Below are 19,520 nucleotides of genomic sequence, written 5' to 3'. Positions count from 1 at the left end.
AGGCAGGTTTCTGACAGGATGAGCAGGACAATTGGTAGCTTGGGCTGTTTTACAGGTGCATTGAGCACAGCAGGAGAGGGGGTGTGATACAGTTCCCTGCTTGTTCAGATGCTGAGGGTGGGCTGGGAATGACAACACCTCAACACTGCCATTCCCTGTTAATGTGACCAACATTTTCTACTCACAAAAATTTAAGAGTTTTGGAAGCTGATGAAGCCTGGGAAGAAAACCCCCACTATCTGCACCCTGGGAAGTTTGCAAATGTGAAACCTGACCAGACCCAGCTCAGCTACTCGTTCTTCTTTCTCCTCCAAATCACTGCTTTTCAAATGTACCCAAAGGTCTGAAACCCAACGATAATCCATAACCATGTTCTGGCAATCCAGTCCACGTGGTCCAAGTGCCCCAGGCAAGTCCTCACACCCAGGTCGTGTCCTGTCTGCCTCACTCATGAGAGCTGCTGCTCATGCCAGTGGTTTGTTTCCAAATTCTGGGTATTTAATCTTTTTATCTAGTTGTTCTGTTACTGAAGATGAACCTGTTCAGTCAGGTTGGATCAACAAGTGTTTTGTCCTGCAGGCAACACAACAGGCTGAGTATGTTTTACAGAAGTTTATTGGGGTTTAATATTCATTCACCACCAGCAGATCCCCGCTATTTAAGGGCTGGAAACATGTCAAACACAGAGACAATCATTGCTCCAAAATAGTTATGCTGTACATCAAACCTTAGTAACAGGAGCACAACCACTGCTTTATCCTGCCTGAGGAGACAAAAGAGAGTGTCTTACCAACTATTACCCTACAAAAATACACACAGCCATTGCATTTAATGCTGTTTCTTTGAAAGGTGCAGGAACAAAAGTCAAGAAGCACAAGAAATAAAAAGCTGCTACTTTAACCCACCTGCTGCTGCTCCAGAGAGTTCATTTCCATTATGTCATAGTATGTGTGATACCCCAAGGCACCAAATCACACCTTGTTGGCATCCATAGCCCTTCACAGCCCCCAGTCCCGCTATTAGAGCTCTGAAATGAGGGAAATTGCAGAGAAGAGAACAGCCCCTTCCCCACTCACACCCTCGGGACCTCTGCTTCCGAAGCAGACCTGGACTTCCTCCGGCTGGTCAGGCTGCCCAGGACCGACTCCTCGCTGAAGGCCCCTTCAAAGGTTGACAGGATGGACTGGCGAAACTTCTCCTTGAAATCTGGCCCCGCAAAGACATACAAGATGGGGTTGATGCAGCTGTTGAAAAAGGCAAGGCTGGAAACCAAGGGGATCCCTAAGTAAAGGGCCAGTTTCATCTCATGGCTGGAAGAGTTTTTGGATATTTCCAGCAGGGAGAAGACGTGGTAGGGGAAATAACAGAGGAAAAACGAGACTGTGACTGCAATGATGATTCTGTAGGGCTTTGCAGAGCTGGCCAACTGCCTTCTCTTCAGTTTGACAGCAACAACACTGTAGCAGATGAGAATCACCATGAAAGGGATGAGGAACCCACAGAGGAACCGCGTTACAATCATCGCTTTGTGCCGCACCCTCCAGAGCCTCCGCGTCGCCTCGGACTCGTAGTCGTCGGACAGCGCAAAGTTGTTGTAGCAGCTGGTGATGTTCCTGGAACTGACCACAGTGTCCCGAAAGATGAGGTATGGGGAGCTGAGCAGGAGAGCCAGCACCCACGTGCCCAGCGCGATCCTGCCCGCCAGCTCCGGGCTCCGGCGGTTGTGAGACCAGACGGGAAAGGCCACGGAAACGCAGCGGTCGATGCTGATGACGGTCAGGAGGAAGACACTGGCAAACATGTTGAGAAAGGCAATGGTGCTGTTCAGCTTGCACAGCAGTTTCCCAAACGGCCAGTGGAAACCCAGGGCAGTGTAGGCGATGCTGAGTGGCAGGAAAAAGGTGAAGATGAAGTCAGCAACGGCCAGGTTGAGAAACCAGACAGAGTTCACTGTCTTCTTCATCTTGAAGCCTGCGATCCAGATGACGAGGCCGTTCCCTGTCACCCCCAGCACACAGGCGATGCTGTACACCACCATGGACAGGACATGCATGGTCTTCTGGAGCCCAGAGTAATAGTCCTGCTCAGTGGCATTCTCAGGTACCTCAGTGGGGTAGCTGGCAGAGAAAGGAGAAGGGGAAGAAGAGACGCTGTCCATTGTCAGCAAGCTGAGACCTGAAATCACAACAGCACACAGAGCTGTTACCTGTGGCTCCTGCAGCTCAGGAGAGGTGGAAATCTTTGTGAGCAACTGTGCACAAAATGTACGTGCAGAGCCAGGCTAGATAAATAAATATATAATTAATTTAAAGTCCTTCTCTGTAGTGTCTGCAGCTGCACCTCACAGAAACCACCATGACCGGAGAAACACCTCCATCAATGCCCACAGCAGCAATCCAGCATGGGATTGCTGGAAACCCGAGGAAACCCAGATCCTCCCGCTGTGACAAGTCTGCTTCAGGTGACCAGTGACAAATTAAGAGAGCAAAGCCCATCTAGACTGGTAGCAATTATGATAAAGACTATTCCTTCACCAAGCCCCTACCAGGGAGGTGCAGTCTGAGAACAGGACACCCCAGCTGTATCCAAGTGTAACCATCAGACCTTTACTCACCCAGCACCCCCGTTCTCCTCGCCCCTCCTGCTCACCCACCTTGGCAGGTCCTGGCAGGACTCACCTGGTGCTGTCGTGTTCCTTGGCCGCTCTGTCCACAGTGGGTGGTCTCAGCCTCCTGGCTGACTCCTGTCCTGCTGCTCCTCTCCAGAGTGACTAACACTGCCTCATCCCATTTTCCCATGGCTTGGGATCACGAGGAATTTAGTAGGATCACTTATTCCCTAATCTTGTTCCTCAATTTGTGGTGTGATGATTTAACCTCTGAATCCCCGGCAGGCACATGTTTCCTTGGGCTGGTTGGCCAAACCCATCCAACTAACTTGGACTTGAGGAATGAAGGAAACACGGCCCCTCTCCTGCCTGTGCCACTCATCTCCCTGGCAGCTCCCTCCTGAGCCCCTGGATATCACTCCAGGCACTGGGGCTGCACTGCCACGGTGGGGACAGGGCCAGCTCTGCTCCCCACCACACTGTCCCCATGCCCAACCTGTGCCATGGGCTGGCACATCAGCTTTCCTTGAGACACAGTCCCGGCCGAGGGGCTTTGGGGCTGGCTGGAAGTGCTCCCTGCCCAGTGCAGGGTGGTGGTGGTGGGCTCCCATCTTCCAGCTCGTGGGGGAAGTGAGAGGCATCCCTGGATTTCAAGACACTGGAGCACCCCAGGGCTGGGGGAGAGGCACCTCGGGGTGCACAGCAGGCAGAGCTGGAGCTGGGGGTGACAGGACGGGTGACAACAGAGGGGTGAGAGCAGCAGGGGGTGAGAGCAGCAGGGGCGTGAGAGCAGCAGGGGCGTGAGAGCAGCGGGGGGGGGTGACAGCAGCAGGGGGTGACAGCAGGGGGGTGACAGCAGCAGGGGCGTGACAGCAGCAGGGGGTGACAGCAGCAGGGGCGTGACAGCAGCAGGGGGTGACAGCAGAGGGGTGACAGCAGCAGGGGGGGTGACAGCAGGGGGGTGACAGCAGAGGGGTGACAGCAGCAGAGGGGTGACAGCAGCAGAGGGGTGACAGCAGCAGAGGGGTGACAGCAGGGGGGTGACAGCAGCAGGGGGGTGACAGCAGCAGGGGGGTGACAGCAGGGGGGTGACAGCAGAGGGGTGACAGCAGCAGGGGGGTGACAGCAGCAGGGGGTGACAGCAGCAGGGGGGTGACAGCAGCAGGGGGGTGACAGCAGCAAGGGGGTGACAGCAGCAGGGGGGTGACAGCAGCAGGGGGTGACAGCAGCAGGGGGTGACAGCAGGGGGGTGACAGCAGCAGGGGCGTGACAGCAGCAGGGGGTGACAGCAGAGGGGTGACAGCAGCAGGGGGGGTGACAGCAGGGGGGTGACAGCAGAGGGGTGACAGCAGCAGAGGGGTGACAGCAGCAGAGGGGTGACAGCAGCAGGGGGGTGACAGCAGGGGGGTGACAGCAGCAGGGGGGTGACAGCAGAGGGGTGACAGCAGCAGGGGGGTGACAGCAGCAGGGGTGACAGCAGCAGGGGGGTGACAGCAGCAAGGGGGTGACAGCACCAGCCCCCACCCGCCCCGTCCCGCCCCGCCCCGGCCAAGGTCACCCCCGCGCGGGTCGCCACGTGCGCGCCGCGCCGCCAGCCCCGCCCCCGGCGCGGACCAATGGGGCGCGGGGAGGGGGAAGAGCGCGGTGCTGATTGGCCCAGGCCCTTCCGAAGCGTATTCCCCGCCGCCGCGCTGATTGGCTGCGGCGGGCGGGGCGGGGCCGGGCGGTCTATGGTAGCGCGCGGGCTCCCGCGCGGCAGCGACCGGGATCGGGGTCAGGATCGGGAACGGGATCGGGATCGGTGCGGCAGCGGTAGGAGACCTGCGGGGCGGGGAAGGGAGGGCGGGCAGGGCTGAGAGCCGGGCAGGGTTTGTCAAAAGCAGTGGGTGCGAGTATCGCTGTGACATGCACTGATCCAATCACCCTGCTGGGAGCCAGAGCAGTGCACCCTGCCCTTCTCGCAGCCCTTTCCCTAGCCTAGCCTCTTTGGCAGTAGGGATTCCCTGTCAGTGCAGCCCTAGGCTGGAGCCCAGCCGAGCATCCCTGCCCAGCGAGGGCAGCACGCAGCAGGCATGGACTTCGGCAGCTTGGCACAAGGAAACCATGTGGGATTGCTTAATAACCTGCTCACGGCCCTTCGCTGTCCTTGCAGGGTTAATGAGTAAAAAGGTCCATTGTTTTCTGCCGAAGCAGCAGCCGGGCTGTTATTCCTTTCTGGGAGCAGCAGTGGCATCTCCAGACTGGAGGGCTGTTGCCAGGCCTGGGTATCACCCGTGCCACGGAGCCAAGCGGAGGCAGAGTGTGTGTTTCCCTCACCCCACAGCCCATGGCTGATCCCTTTGTATTCCCGGGGATGATGCAGGATGGGAGCAGGCAGCACACAGGAACACGGTGTGGAGGTGCCCAGCCCTGCTGCCATCCCACAGACTCCCCTCTCCACTGGCAGGTGACTCAGAGCCAGCAGGAACATGGCAAACTCCACACAGGGCCTCCCCAGTGCAGAGCTCTGGGCCTCCCACAACAAGATGGTGTTGGAGCCGCTCGAAACCAATGACCCAGAGGTGAGAGCCCCTTCTGGACCCTACCTGGCCAGGCAGCTGTGGGAATGCTGAACTCCTTGAGCCAGGGACATGGCAAGGTCCAAGGCTGAGCTGCTGGAACCCATCCCTCCTCTGTACCCTACCTAGGAACTGGTTGGGATCAGCTGCACCAAGAAGGGATCTCATCTCCCTTCAGCACCTTTCCAAGCCCCTCTCCCTGCCCTGTCTCCTCCGAGGGTGCACATGCTATGCTGGAGCATCCACATCTCTGTGCAGAGCTGGCAGAGTGAAGGTGTTTCTCCCCTCTCCCAAAGGTGCACAGCATCATCAAGAAGGAGAAGCAGCGGCAGAGGCTGGGGCTGGAGTTGATTGCATCGGAGAACTTTGCGAGTCGAGCGGTCCTGGAGGCCCTGGGATCCTGCATGAACAACAAATACTCTGAGGGTTACCCAGGACAGAGGTACAGGGCTGGGGCACAGTCCTATCACCCCAAACCCTCTCAAGGAAGGGGAACAACCACCTACCCTGCCAGGCCTCACCTCTGGGGAGGAAGTGATGTCCATGTGCTGGCAGCCAAGCTCTTACAGAGCAGGATCTGACCCTTCTGGCTGCTGTCCTTGGCCACACATGGGACAATCTCAATGTCTGCTGTGGTTGCCACAAACAAGGCATGACCCCTGTTTCTCCCCAGTGTGGTCACAGGGACTGTTCTGAGTAATGACTTTGGTTTTACACCGTGCCCCATCCTTCCCCACAGGTACTACGGTGGGACAGAATTTGTGGATGAGCTGGAAAGTCTGTGCCAGAAGCGAGCCCTGCAGGCCTACAGGCTTGACCCCCAGAAGTGGGGTGTCAATGTCCAGCCCTACTCAGGTAACAGGGTGCTCAGGAGAGCCAGAGCAGCTGCCCTTGCCTCTGTGTGCCCCAGCACTCACAACCACCCGGCGTGTTCTCACTGCAGGCTCACCCGCAAACTTCGCGGTGTACACGGCCCTGGTGGAGCCCCACGGCAGGATCATGGGGCTGGACCTGCCCGATGGAGGCCACCTCACCCACGGGTTCATGACAGACAAGAAGAAGATCTCTGCCACCTCAGTCTTCTTCGAGTCCATGCCCTACAAGGTATGGGGAGCTGCTCCAGCTGGAGCCAGGATGTGGTTGTCGTAAGTGTTGGTGCCTCCTAAAGTTAAAAGCACCAGCATCAAGCTCCCCTCCTGCAGGACAGCCCTGCAGCTGGTCCTCACCACACCAAGGTGGTTGAACCGTCCTCTTCCTCTCCCAGGTCAACCCCAAGACTGGTTACATTGACTATGACCAACTGGAGGAGAACGCTCGGCTCTTCCACCCCAAGCTGATCATAGCAGGTAAGGATCACACCTGTGCCCACCTCCCTGGTAGCACACCTGGCTGGGGATGGCTCCTTGAAACCAGCAGCACCCCAGTAATCCCATGGATGCTGCAGTGCTGGGAGACCTCCAGCACATCCACACTGGGTGCTGCCCCAGTGTAGCTACAGTAAAATCAAAAGTGAGCAATTCAGATCTGTATAAGATCCTGTAAGGCTGAAGCCAGCCTGCACAAACCCTGTGAGACTCAGTTATCAGCCAGAAGCAGCAGAGAGCTCAGCTGCTGCTGGCTGGTAGGGGGGAGGGTTATTCCCCAAGAATTCACATAGTAGGAATTCACAGAACTCTGCAGGTGTGTGGGAAACAGCCAGAATAAGTTACTATAAACATGGGACTTGTTTATATGTTTTATGGGGTTTAACCAATTAAAGTTTCTAGCGTGGTGGTGTGTAACTTTTTAGCCAATAAGCTGTAGTTCTAACCCTATATAAACCGTGTGCTATGTGTAATAACAGGTCTTCACTGTGAATCTCACAGGTTTGTTGTGTGAAGTCCTTTCTCTCCGCAGTATATTGTTTACTTTACCCCAGCTGCAGGGTGGGACCTGAAGCTGTCCCAGCATCCTGGTGCATCCATTCCCATCCCCTCCTCATCCCATGTCCCCGCAGGTGTCAGCTGCTACTCCCGCAACCTGGACTACGCCCGCATGCGCAGGATCGCCGATGCCAACGGTGCCTACCTGATGGCTGACATGGCCCACATCAGTGGGCTGGTGGCCGCCGGCGTGGTGCCCTCACCCTTCGAGCACTGTGACATCGTCTCCACCACCACCCACAAGACCCTGCGGGGCTGCAGGGCCGGAATGATCTTCTACCGTAAAGGTGCCCGACCCGGCTGGGGTGGTGGGAGAAACGCTCCATCCACACTGGGGAGCAGCAAGTTAATGCTCCATCCTGCTGTAGATGGGAAGGAGGAGGGCCAGGAAGGTCCTGGGAGCATCTGGGGAGCTTCCCTGGGACAACCACAGTGCAGTTTTGAAGAGGAACAGGCACCGTCCCTGCTCTGAGTGGCCTGGGGGTGAAAGCAGCTCATGGGAGGAAGTAGGACAGCTGTGCTGCCTCCTGAGTGACCCTGCCCTCCCCTCCTGCAGGCACTCGCAGTGTGGACCCCAAGACAGGCAAGGAGACACTCTACAACCTGGAGAGCCTCATCAACCAGGCAGTCTTCCCAGGGCTGCAGGGAGGCCCACACAACCACGCCATTGCAGGTAGGCAGCCAGCTCCAGCATGGCAAAGGGAGCTGGGAAAGGTGTCCTGGCAGGGCTCTGACCCCCAACAGCAACACGGGGGGCTCCAGCTGTCCCACAGGGCTCACAGCCTGCAGATACCATGGCCAAAGGGGCAGCTGGTTGATCAGCATTGCCCAAGGAGTGACCAGGCCTGTCCATCCTGCATTTTGGCTCATGGCAGTGTCACCAGCCTGGTTATGGGAAAGGAAGGGACTGTCCATCAGTTTGCTCAGCTTCCAGGATGACTTCCGCTGGCAGTGCCAAACATCCCTGCCAGCTGTGCTGGTGGGAGCCCCCCAGAACCTCATCCCAGTCTCCCCACTCCACAGGGATCGCCGTGGCGCTGCGCCAGGCCATGACACCCGAGTTCAAGGCTTACCAGCAGCAGGTGGTGGCCAACTGCAAGGCACTGTCAACAGCACTGATGGAGATGGGCTATGACATTGTCACAGGTGAGGAGGGGTCTCAGCAGTGGCATGAGGCTGAACTTGGGGTCCAAACAGGTCAGGAGGGCACAAGGGGCAGGGATCTGCTGATGCCATTCCTGAGGACATCCACAAATCTGTTCTGAAGCAGCCCCGATTCCCAAGGGCACCCCCCAACACCAGGAGCAGGCTGTGGTGCAATCCCAAGCTGCTTAGCTGAGGTTTCCTGTGGAAGCAGCAATTCCCTGATCCCACATTCCCACCAAACACCTCTCTCCGCAGGGGGCTCTGACAACCACCTGATCCTCGTGGACCTGCGCAGCAAAGGCACAGACGGCGGCCGGGCCGAGCGGGTGCTGGAGATCTGCTCCATTGCCTGCAACAAGAACACCTGCCCCGGTGAGGGATCCCACAACCTCTGCCGTGTCCTGCTCCACATGCTGGGGATCTCCCATGGCCTGTGCAGAGCCTCCCACGGGGCTCCCAGCTCCCGATCCATCCTGGACACTGGGGACTGGGCTGCAGTCACACGCGTGGTGATTTGGGTGCCAGGTTTGGTAACGTGTGCCCTGTCCTGGTGCAGGTGATGTCAGTGCTCTGCGCCCCAGCGGGCTGCGGTTCGGGACACCGGCCCTCACCTCCCGAGGCTTCCGGCAGGATGATTTCCGCAAGGTGGCTCAGTACATCCACAGAGGTGAGCCAGGGCTGGGCAGGGCCAGGACTCGGCTCCAGCAGCAGCCTGGGCCACGACAGCTCCTCTGGATGAGCTGGGGCCTTCCCCACACCTGGCAAGGGACCACACCCACAAGTGGGGCATAACCATCCCCCTGCACATCTGGATGTGGGAGAGGACATCTGGCCACAGCTGGGACCGGCCCAACCCTTCCCACTGCACAAGCAGCAGGCAGAAAGCCTGTCACTCGCTGTCTTGTCCCAGTTGTCCTTGGGAGTCCCACACCCATTTCCCAGGGCAGCAAGTTCCTCATACGGGAGGGAGGGAGCAGAGCTGTGTCCCAGGGAGCAGCAGGGCTGGGAGGGCCATGGGATGTGGCAGCTGGAGGGCTGACCAAGGCATCTCCCACCCTGGCAGGGATCGAGCTGGCACTGCGTGTGCAGAAGGACATGAGCCCCAAGGCCACACTGAAGGAATTCAAGGAGAAACTGGAGGAAGGGAAATACCGTGGGGAGCTGAAGGCACTGAAGGAAGAGGTGGAAGCCTTTGCAGCGACCTTCCCGCTCCCAGGGCTGCCTGTCCTGTAAGGGGAGACACCCGTGCTCTGCTCCCACAGAGTACCGGAATCACAGCACGCTCACACCCCAGCCTGAGACCAACACCCCAGTGCCTTCCCCCAGCACCTCCCTGCTGGAACTGCAGCAGTGGCTCATCCTTTAGCTCTTATTCCCCATTTCCCTCCCGTGTGGGGCAGAGGCCCTCTGAGCACAGGCCCCACTTCACCACTTGGTGTCAACCCTGGGACCGAGCACCAGCTCCCCCTCACCTCACAGCCAGGGGCCACCCAGCTCCTGCTGGCTGTGGGAGCAGCAGAGGAGGTTTAGGCCTGTCTGTCCACATTCCCTGGACACTCTGCCCACAGCAGTGGGAGGGATGAGGGTCCAGCTGCACAAGAGACCTCATAGCCACTAAAAGCTGCCTTGGTTTCAGCCTCGAGGATTCCCCTTCGTCCTGTGTGCCTTCCACCTCCTCTGCAGGCTCTGACAAGGCCAGGCCTTGTCCCTAACATCACCCCTGGGATCACCATCCCATCCTAGCCAGAGCCTCCAGTGTTTTCTCAGACCTCTGAGCACAAAGGTTGAACCATTTTTTAATAAGCACGGTAAAATTAAGAATTTAACCACCATGTATGACAAGAATCATAAGCTTTAAAAAATACGACCAATTTTTTTTTTTGTATTTCAAAAATATCTGAACCCAAATAAATAATTTTTTTTTAAAAGTACATTTCTCAGACTAGTCATTTGGTGTTATTAACATCTGTTAAACTTGTGCAGTAACACTTACAGCACGACACTAAGACATGCTTGGATTTCTCCCGCTCACACTCGCTCTAACTACCGACGCAAGCATTCGGCACGCACAGGCACACACACGGAACTCAACATGCAGGAATAGGATACAGTGCTTTAAAATGAGAATTCATCACAGCCTCCTGGCAGCCCTCAGAGGCAGCTCCAAGCCCAGCCCCATCCCCGTGCCAGTGGCCGTGCCACCAGCAGGACCGGGTACCCTGTTTCTGCCTTTCAGTTAAATCCATCTCGGAGCAGCAGGCAGTGGGTTTGTGGCCCCTCTGACTTCAGGTGCAGTCTGGGGCTCTGACGTTGTGCTCTGGGGCAGGTGTTCTCCTGCAGCCTGGGCAGCTCCCTGAATTCCCACCACACCCTGTTACAGGAGCCTTGTCACAGCACTGCTACGAGCCCCGAGCCCCGGGACCTGCCCAGCTCCCGGAATCCGCAGCGTGGGGTGTCACCCACCACCAGACCTGGGGCTCAGCACCCAACACACTCAGGGAAAACCAAGGAACTGGCCTGAGGGCACAGAGCCATCAGCTTCCACCCCCGGAGTGCCTCTCCCACCCCTCCCAACACGGTGAGTATTGCTAGAGTATAGGCAGCTCCTCCCTACCAATGCAAGGCGGCTTTGGAGCTGCCTGGAAGGGATTGCTACCGGATGAAAGGAAATCTGAGCACTGTTCTCTGAGAAATGAGACCTGTGTAGGGTTAAGATCACCTACAGCTATGGCTGACCCTCCTCACGGGGGAGCTGGAAGCGGCAGGTTAGTGGAGAGCAGAGCAGGGGCTGGCAGGAGCAGGGGCTGGCAGCAGAGGAGTGGGAAACGGGAGCCCTCCTCCCGCCCAGGGGGGAATTGTGCTCTGATGAATTCTCGGCCAGGTTTAACACCCCCTCTCCCTGGCAGCGAGGAGGGAGCCGTGCGGGAGGCGGGGACATGCTGGGCTGGCAGCACTCACGGAAGCAGGCGATGGCCATGCAGGGCACCGGCAGCTGAAAGGCTGGTGAGGATGGCACTGCCACTGCCAGGAACCCGCCCTGCTCCTGGTGGAAGGATGGCTCGGGCAAGCCGACGACGACACACGTGCCAGGACTGATGGCGGGAGCTGTCAGTGCAAAGGGTGTGACTTGTAAGTCTGTGAACATCAGAAATGGGTGAGGTACCACAGCAAGATGGGGAAAAGTCCTAAAGTGCCGATACAGGGATCTGTACTGTACAGGAGCAGGAAGTCAGACAGAGAAATTACCGAGGAAAGAGGAATTCAGCTCCCAAACACCAGCTGCGCTTGGAATCCCCCCAGTTTCTGCCACCACAAGCAGCAAGGGCAGGCTGGGCTCCAGCTGCACTGTGGTGCCACAGCTCAGTGTAACTTCCCACTTTTCCAGTCCAAGCTCAGAGGTTACACTGCCAAGAGGTGAACAAGCACTCCAGGGCATGTTTCTCCACAACTCCCAGTTGCAGATAAACACCAAGCTCCCAGCTGGAATAGGGTGATGCCCCAGCCAAGCCCCCGGGGCATCCTCCCAAATCAGAGCTGCTTTGTGGTGCAGAGGTGAAGCAGGTCAGACAGGTGGTAGTGCAAGTATTGCTCAACACAGCCCTGAAAATCAGATACTACAGGTTTGACAGAGGGAGCAATGAGAAGTGAGTTATTTATCAATTTATGAGCACAGCTGAACACCAGAGGTCAAGACCACTGTGACTAAAAGATGAGCCACCACTAATCAACCCTCCTGCTCCACGCTGTCAGCCTGGAGGAAGACATGAGTGAGTCAGCAGGAAAAAAGTTCGTCCCTCCCTCCTCTAACCCAAACAGCACCAGGCTGTTTTTCAGCAGGAAACAAGTTCCTGTTCTGAGCATAGCTCAGAGCAGGACACTGGGAGCTTTCATCTGCCTGGTGTCACCTGCATTACTCATTTACTCAGACGCCTCTTCCCCCAGGGAATCTCACCTCAGCTTTAGTGTGGGAGTTTGGGTGCAGAGGACACCCTGAGTCACTTCAGGAAGCAGACAATTTGCTGGACACAGAGACCTTTCACCAGCAGACCCAGTTCACATGCGACAGGAGGGCACAGGTAGGACAGATAAAGGCTTTAAACATGCTTTAAAGGTGAGCAGCCCCAGAGAGACACACAGCTCACCTTCAGCAAAGGCCACACCACACTGCTTCCAACTGCAACCTCAAAATGCCATCACAAACCACCCCTGACCCAGGAAATCCCACAAGCTCAACCGGCTCAGCTGAGCCACAAGAAACAGCATTAACCTTAAAAACAGCCTTTCTGCACTGCTGGTTTACACCTCAGAGAGCCCTTTCCAGGGGAGAGATAGAGACAACATGGATTCTGAGGTGCAGGTGCTGGTAACAGACAACAGCTCCCCCAGGGAGCCTCCCTGCCTTTGAGACATGGGTTTCAGAGCAGTGCAGGTCTCACAGCAAGTCTCAGTGAGGTCTAAGCCACACTTGGGAATTGCAGGCTGTACACAGAAACTTCCCAGGCTCAGAAGGAAGATCACATTGAACTCCAGCACTGCCTCACATTGTCACCATAAAAAGAGGTTTAAAAAAAACAAGCCAAACAACACATCAGCTCTTGTATGATCTCAGCTGTTCTCAATCAGTGTTAAAAAGAAATAAAACTAAGATTATCTTTCCCAGCAAGGCTTTTCTGGCTCAGAAGTACCACAGGTGTTGCTACTGCCCCATGGCACTGGGCAGAGCAGACTGGGCTCAGTATCTCCCCCGAGACTCCGTAGGGAAGCGCTGTGTCTGGGCACAAGGCTTTCGGCACTGACAGGAACAACCTGGGAGTGTCACCACGCTGGTGGCGCATCCTTTATGGCACAGACGCTTTGAAAGGGAAAGTTCTCAGTATCCAGGCTCAGAGAGCAGTAATTCTGCCCTGTCCAGAGCCATCCAGGAGCCCCAGGAGAGGTAGTTGTGACACGGCAATGGCTCAACCAGGAGCAGCATCCAGCAACGCCAGCCTTGTTTTACCACAAAGCACAAACATCAACTCCCCAACAAAAAAATAAAATAAACTATTACAGATACAACATGAATCCAGTACATTCATCCCTGATCTCTCCTGAGCACTAGGACCTCACCAGCCAGGCAGCCTGTGCCAACAGCCTGCTGTCTCACAGCTCCAGCTGAATCGCATCGTTTTCCCATCACAAAAAGCATCTAAAAATGAGGGCACTCACCCTCATACAGTTCCCTTCTCTCCTTTAAAAGCCACCCCTGACATCACTTGCTTTGAGGATTCCCAGTCTCCCTCCAGCCCTCTCAGAGGTCGCCCAGCAAATAGGACATGACAAATGAACAAGGCACAGTGCTCTACATTCACAGCAGCCTCGGGGCTCGGCAGCGTCAGGGAGTGCTTCCACCTTCCTGATTTTAGCAAAGCTGGGAGAAACTGGCAAACAGTTCCTGCAGAGAAGCACGTGTGTCTCCACTGTTCTCCCACCCACCCAGGGACAACCCGTCCTGGGAAGTGCCAGGAAACTCAGGAAATGCAGGAAGGGACACCACCTGCACAGCTGCACACAGACAGGTACCTGTGAGCTGCCACCCTGCCGGGGAGCTCCGAGCTACACTCACATGACACACCAGTGGATTAAAAACTTAAAATGGCCTTCACATCTCCCCTCTGGTCTCTGCCTTTGCTCCATGGAAGGGACTGACAGTACCCAGGGTTCCGGCAGGAGCGTGCAGAGCATTGTGTTATTCTGGGGGCTGCACACTAGTCAGTGTTGATCCCCGAGACAGCCCACCTCTCCTCGTGCCACAATCCCCCTGGGATGCTGCCAGGATCCACTTTAGAAGTTAACAGTACCCCTTTAACATTTACAGAGTGCCCGATGGTTTATGTGATGGAACATGTACGTTCTTGGCTCCAGGGAACACCCAGGAATCCGCTCCCAGACATGGATTTCTGCAGAGCAGAGACACAAACCCCTCGGCCCCTCCCCGGCGTGTGGGAGCTACTGCAGACAGCGGCGATGTCAAGCACGGGTGAGCTCTGTCAGACCCCGAGCACGCAGGCACTCGGCCTGTGCAAGGCTAGATTTTGTACAAAAAGCTGGGAACATAGTCAAATCTGAGCAGGGGGTTCCCCCCCTGCCCTGGTTCCTGAATGTAGTGCAGCTTCAGCAGCTCGGCCAAGTACTGCACGATTTTGACATCTTCATTGGCAAGGCCCAGCTGAAGCTTCAGGAAGTTCATCCTGCGGTTGACGACGGATTCCTCCGGTTCCCTTTCACTGATGGGAAGGTGCAAATGATGGCAGAAGGTGAAGAGGAAGGCTTTAGAGCACAGCTGGGTGAGGATGCTTTGGACGTGCATGTAGTAGGTGCTGCCCCGTTTGATCTGGGTGCGGTGGTCGGCCAGCCGGGCCACCACGGTGCCCTTGTAGAGGGGGCAGCGCAGGGTCTTGCTGTCGGCGTCCAGGATGCTCAGGTAGCGGCTGTAGCGGCTCAGGGCGTGCAGCACGTTCACCCCTGCAGGGGACACTGTCCTAGAACAGCAAGGAGAGAGGTCATGGCTGGAGGGGAGTGGATGTTTAAGCAGCAGGCTGTGTCCGTGCTCTGCATCCTGTGTACTTTCCCTCTAGTTCATGAGCTGGTGCGAGAGCCTCTGTGAGGGAATGAAGTCTAGCATGGAAGGGAGGGGACAAACAGCCTCTCTGGCCTGCCAGATCCCAAAGAAACCTCAATTCCCTGGCCCCCATGTGTGCCCTGATCCACACTATGTGTGTGCTACTGCATAAACCACATTTCAGGTCTGCTTCCTCCCTCGGCGACACGGACAGGGAGCGACAGGACACCTCTGGTTAACACACAAATCTTGCAGCAGCTGGAAGCTTCTGGATGGGACAACAGGGACTCAGAAACCCAAACCAGCCCCCCATTTCCAAGAGCTCCTCTTTCCCCCATATCGCTTTGGGATGGAGCTGCCCTGAGGTGGTCAAAGACCTGAGTGGAGAGAAACCTTCTGCCTTTCCTTTTCAAGACAGAACCTTCCTTAAACATTCCCTGGCTCTTTGTCACTCAGGTGCAAACCCACAGCACACTCACAACACACAATTACCCACCAAGCTTAGCCTACTGTTATTTAAATGCAAATCACAAGCCTACACAAACCCTTCAGCTCCTCCATTTGCTGTCTCTGTGGTGACAGTCTCTGGGCTGAGATGCAGCTCCCAGCGACAAACTGGGAGCCCCAACTGGTGTAAGGGCTGTCCCCATGCCCAGGCAGTGCCTGGCCTTAGGAGATGCAGGATCCTTACCAGAATAAATAATTTAGCCTGTAAGTTCCTTCCCAGAGCCCTCCTACAAATGGTTTGCTGAGAGCACCCACATTAAACCCAACACTTAATTAACATTCCACGGAGGAGAGCTGAAATGACTGACACATGTTACAGGCAGTTCTTAAAAAGAGATTTCTGTTTATAAAAATTGCAACTAACCACAAACATTGAGCAGTGAGTAAACACTTGGGGCTTTAAAAAACCTCACTGACAGACAGAGAGCTTGTGAGCAGCTGTTGCAGAGCTGTCATCCTGCCTCACGAGCACAGAAATGAGGGTAAACTCACAGTTTTGGGTAATTTCACCATCCACAACCCTCAGCAATACAATACTCTGCAGCTCAGAAAGCAAATTTCTGTGTTTCAAGTTCCACACTGCTCAGGAACACTTCCAGGAGCTATTCCAGCCCAGCTCTGAGCACTGGGCTGCCACTCTGACTCATGTTTTCCACACTGGTGACAGCAATGGCCATTCTCTGTCACACCTGCACCCAAACACATCCTGCTAACACACAAAAAAATCCTTTCCATAAGATCAACAAAGGCAGGGCTGGAATCTTGAGCTGAGCAATCACTATTTGCTAATACGAGCTGTGAAGCCACATTTCAGGACTGGGTGTTGGAAAGAGGTTTTGGGGATGGGCCTCACCCCAAGCAGAGGTTTCCTGGGATTTCAACACTGCACCTGCACAGCTCTGAAGGCCTTTACTCCTCACCAGCACAGCCCAAGGTGCTGCACTCCAATTTCTGACCTTGAGATCTCAGCACCTCTTCATCAGGGTCCACAAGGAAAACCTCTCCCCCAGGGCAAAGCACCATTTAAACCCCAAAATTCCAGCTAGAAACATCAGAAGAGTTCCAGCAGGAGATGGGAAAGCAGAGCACACAAGGGACTCCAGGAATACTTGTATCAGATCATCCAGGAACCCAGCAGGACTCAGGTGTTTGTTCTCCACTTTGCCAGGCAAAGACCTAAAACAGAAGGAAATCTCCTGGCCAAATAACTCACCTGAGGCAGGCAGCAAACACCCAGCAGATGTTTGAAATATTAACTCTCAAGTGAGGCTGGACACAGAGAGACAAATCTACCCCTTTTCCCAAATAAATCCCACAAGCAAAAATTCCTGGCAGCTGTGCAGGTAATTAGAGATGCAGTTCTCACCACACACCTCGACACCACTAAAGCAAACAGATCCTTGGATTTACCTCTGGAGTCCAATCAACTTCCACTTCTGGAAATCCACCAGGTGCAGAGGGGAGGTGACCCAGTGCTTCACGGGCTTGGCGTACACGCCGCAGTTCGGCACGAAGATGGAAAGCGCCGTCACCAGCTTCTTGACCATGGGCTCATCCTCGCCCAGCACGACCAGGGTCCTGCCGCTGAGCAGCGAGTAGATGGCGGGGTGGGCAAAGGGGTACTGCCGGATGAACCGCAGCGCGTTCTGCCCGGCCCTCTTCCTGTGCCTGTCCCCGGCCTGGCAGGCGGGGTGGGCGGGAGAAGGGGTCCGGTCGGAGCACGTGGAGGCAGCACTGCTGATGTAGCTCATGGAGTCCGAGCACTCGTCCAGGCTGCTCTTGCTGACCTCCCTGCTGCCCGACAGGTAGCGCGAGTCGAGCTCGTAGGGCAGGAGCCCCCCCGGGGCACCGTCGTGGGAGGGGAAGCCCCCGCGCAGCCCCTGCTCGGCCGCCCGGTACGGCTGCGGCGGGATCCGCACCACGCCATCCTCCTCGCACGGCCGCTGCCCCAGCTCGGGCAGGGGCTCCAGGAAGTTGGGACTCTCCTTCCCGATACAACAGGCAGCGTCGACCTGCACCAAGCTCTCCTGTTTTGAGACCTCGTCCTGCTCGTCGGCAACACCCGGGCTCAGTCTGGGGGCGAAGCGAAGGCCACGGTCATCATCGTTGTCCACGTAGGGCTCCTCGTTAATGGCACTTGGGTAGCTCGCCTTGAAATCCTCCGGGATGAGGGACTCGGAGGGACACGTGCTGAGCACCTCGATGCTGTCCTCGCTGACCGTGCGCCGGCTGCCCACCTTGCTCCGGCCGGCCTGGGGGCTGGGCATGACGGGCAGGCTGGCCTGGCTCTCCGACTTGGTCAGCCCCGACCCCGACTTCTCCGTGCCCAGCACCTCGATGCTCTCCCCGCTGCTGATGCTGCCTTTGATATCTGCATCCAGATAGTCCAGGTTCTCCTGGGGCTCAGATGTCACAGACTCAGACATTTTGGGTTCTTCAGAGTCCTCCATCTCCTGCTCCATCTTGATGGGCACACACTCCACGCTGGACTTGTAGGAGCCCAGGCTGACAACCACTTTAGGAGTGAGGGACTCTTCCAAACCCTTTCCATCCATAGCATCTTGGCTGAGCCCCTGGCAGCCTCTGTACTGTTTTTCATGAGGTTTTTCTTCCAGAAAAGACACGTCCTCAAAGAGGAAGTTGGTAACACTCTGCTGCTTCAGGAGTGCCCGGCTGATCTGCTCTGTCAGGAGGTAACACACGTCACCTCGGAAAGTCCTCTCGATATGGTGCAACTGGTCAAGGGTTTGGGTGAAAAAATAAACATCACAGAGCTCCTCCAGCGTCTTCAGCTTCTTGTCAAAGCACTTGGCTGACTTGGCTTTGATGAGCTTGGGGGTGTAGGACGGGATGTGGCTGTACAGGTGCATTTCCTCAGGCTCTGCAGGGTTGGAGGGAGCCAGGTCCTGATCACAGCCGGGGTCAGCCCGATCCAGTGCACACTCCGACTCGTAGGGGCGGAACTCCGACTCCTTCAGCTTCCTGTATGGATAGGACCGGATCTGTCTCAGCAAGTCTTGGTGCTCGATGATGGACTTTTCCACACTGGCCAGCTCGTTGGCCTTCTCGATGGCCTGGGTCGTGTAATAGCCCTTGTCATTGGCTTTCTTCTGCACCTCGGTCTCATTGTGCAGGACAGTCCTGGTGTAGTCGAGATCTTTCAGTTTCTTTTCCAGCTCGTTGGCAAAGGCTTTCCGGTTCCCTGTCTTGAGGCATTCGGAGGCTTTGGAGAACTCGGTAGAGAGTTCCTGAAACTGCTGCATGATTTTGTGCTCGTCAGCAGAGATGTAGGCCATGCAGAAGGGCCTCACGAAGCCCCTGGCTTCCAGGTCGTACAGGGTCAGGTGGTGCACGTAGGCAAAGGCCCCTTCCTTGGAGTCCCCCAGCACCACCTTGGAGTCCTCCACGAAGTTCAGCTTCGGGTATGCAGAGCCTGGGGGGTGTCCCACGAAGGACGCCTGGTAATCCACAGACATGATCCTTAGGGAGAAATAATTGAGGTCGAAGGTGCCCGACACCTTGGCATCATCAGGGATGGTCAGGAGGGGCTGCGGCCCCACTTGCTCCGAGAACTCGGAGATGAGGATGAAGTCCCGGGTGAACTTGGAGCCGGCGACCTTGGCCCAGGGGTTGGCGCCGTGGCCGGCAAAGGGGAACAGCGGCACCGAGTACTCCTCGGGCAGCGGCGGCTCGCGGTACAGATCATCCTCCAGCTCCTCCTCCCTGGTGAAGGCCACCACGTCAGGGGCGCTGATCATATTTCCCGCAGGACGGGACCGACATGGAGCAGCGCCGCTCCCCCGCTCCCCTCCTGCTGCGGTCCCGGCTGCCCCTCAGGCCGCCGTCCGGCCCGGCCCGGCCCCGCCGCAGCGCCGGTGCCCCTCAGGCCACAGCCCCGGCCCCGCCGCAGCACCGGTGCCCCTCAGGCCGCCGCCATGGCCGGAGCCGCCTCCTCACGGCCCCGCAGCCATCTTGCGGTCACATGACGCACGGCCTCCGACCCCGCCGGCAGGAAGAGCCACCGCCTCCTCGCCCGGGGCTGCCGGCGATATTCCTGCCGTGGTTGTCTTTTGTTCTTACCGTTCTCGGGACGGGTCCGGAGGCGGCGGCAAAAGGGGAAAGCGAGGCGGGGCGGTGGCCGGGGGACACTGAGGGGGAGTCGCGGGGCATCTCGGGAG

General features: G+C 56.7%; 3 protein-coding genes across 5 annotated transcripts; 1 reads left to right on the top strand and 2 right to left on the bottom strand.

Moving 5' to 3' along the window:
• Positions 1-603: 603 nt before the first annotated feature.
• On the bottom strand, positions 604-3,628 carry LOC139679654 (chemerin-like receptor 1). Of its 2 annotated transcripts, none has more exons than XM_071571590.1 (2): positions 2,679-3,628; positions 604-2,175 (listed from the first exon to the last, which is right to left on the bottom strand). In XM_071571590.1, exon 2 carries the CDS (start codon positions 2,156-2,158, stop codon positions 1,073-1,075), a length of 1,086 nt encoding a protein of 361 aa, XP_071427691.1. In that variant the 5' UTR covers positions 2,159-2,175; positions 2,679-3,628; the 3' UTR covers positions 604-1,072. The 2 variants fall into 2 exon arrangements, with proteins under 2 accessions (XP_071427691.1, XP_071427692.1); XM_071571591.1 differs by having other exon boundaries at positions 604-2,117; positions 2,679-3,627.
• A 692-nt stretch (positions 3,629-4,320) lies between these two features.
• Positions 4,321-10,165, top strand: SHMT1 (serine hydroxymethyltransferase 1). Of its 2 annotated transcripts, none has more exons than XM_071571629.1 (12): positions 4,321-4,420; positions 5,055-5,169; positions 5,463-5,608; positions 5,906-6,021; positions 6,110-6,270; positions 6,431-6,512; positions 7,163-7,375; positions 7,645-7,761; positions 8,112-8,234; positions 8,490-8,606; positions 8,791-8,901; positions 9,298-10,165. In XM_071571629.1, exons 2-12 carry the CDS (start codon positions 5,077-5,079, stop codon positions 9,465-9,467), a joined length of 1,449 nt encoding a protein of 482 aa, XP_071427730.1. In that variant the 5' UTR covers positions 4,321-4,420; positions 5,055-5,076; the 3' UTR covers positions 9,468-10,165. The 2 variants fall into 2 exon arrangements, with proteins under 2 accessions (XP_071427730.1, XP_071427731.1); XM_071571630.1 differs by lacking the exon at positions 4,321-4,420 and adding an exon at positions 4,748-4,909.
• Positions 10,007-19,409, bottom strand: SMCR8 (SMCR8-C9orf72 complex subunit). Its single transcript, XM_071571627.1, has 2 exons — positions 16,753-19,409; positions 10,007-14,755 (listed from the first exon to the last, which is right to left on the bottom strand). Exons 1-2 carry the CDS (start codon positions 19,098-19,100, stop codon positions 14,302-14,304), a joined length of 2,802 nt encoding a protein of 933 aa, XP_071427728.1. The 5' UTR covers positions 19,101-19,409; the 3' UTR covers positions 10,007-14,301.
• Positions 19,410-19,520: the final 111 nt, after the last annotated feature.

Source organism: Pithys albifrons, chromosome 16 (assembly GCF_047495875.1).
Source record: "Pithys albifrons albifrons isolate INPA30051 chromosome 16, PitAlb_v1, whole genome shotgun sequence".
In the NCBI taxonomy this organism is placed as follows: Eukaryota; Metazoa; Chordata; class Aves; order Passeriformes; family Thamnophilidae; genus Pithys; species Pithys albifrons.
This window is presented reverse-complemented; position numbering and strand designations above follow the sequence as displayed.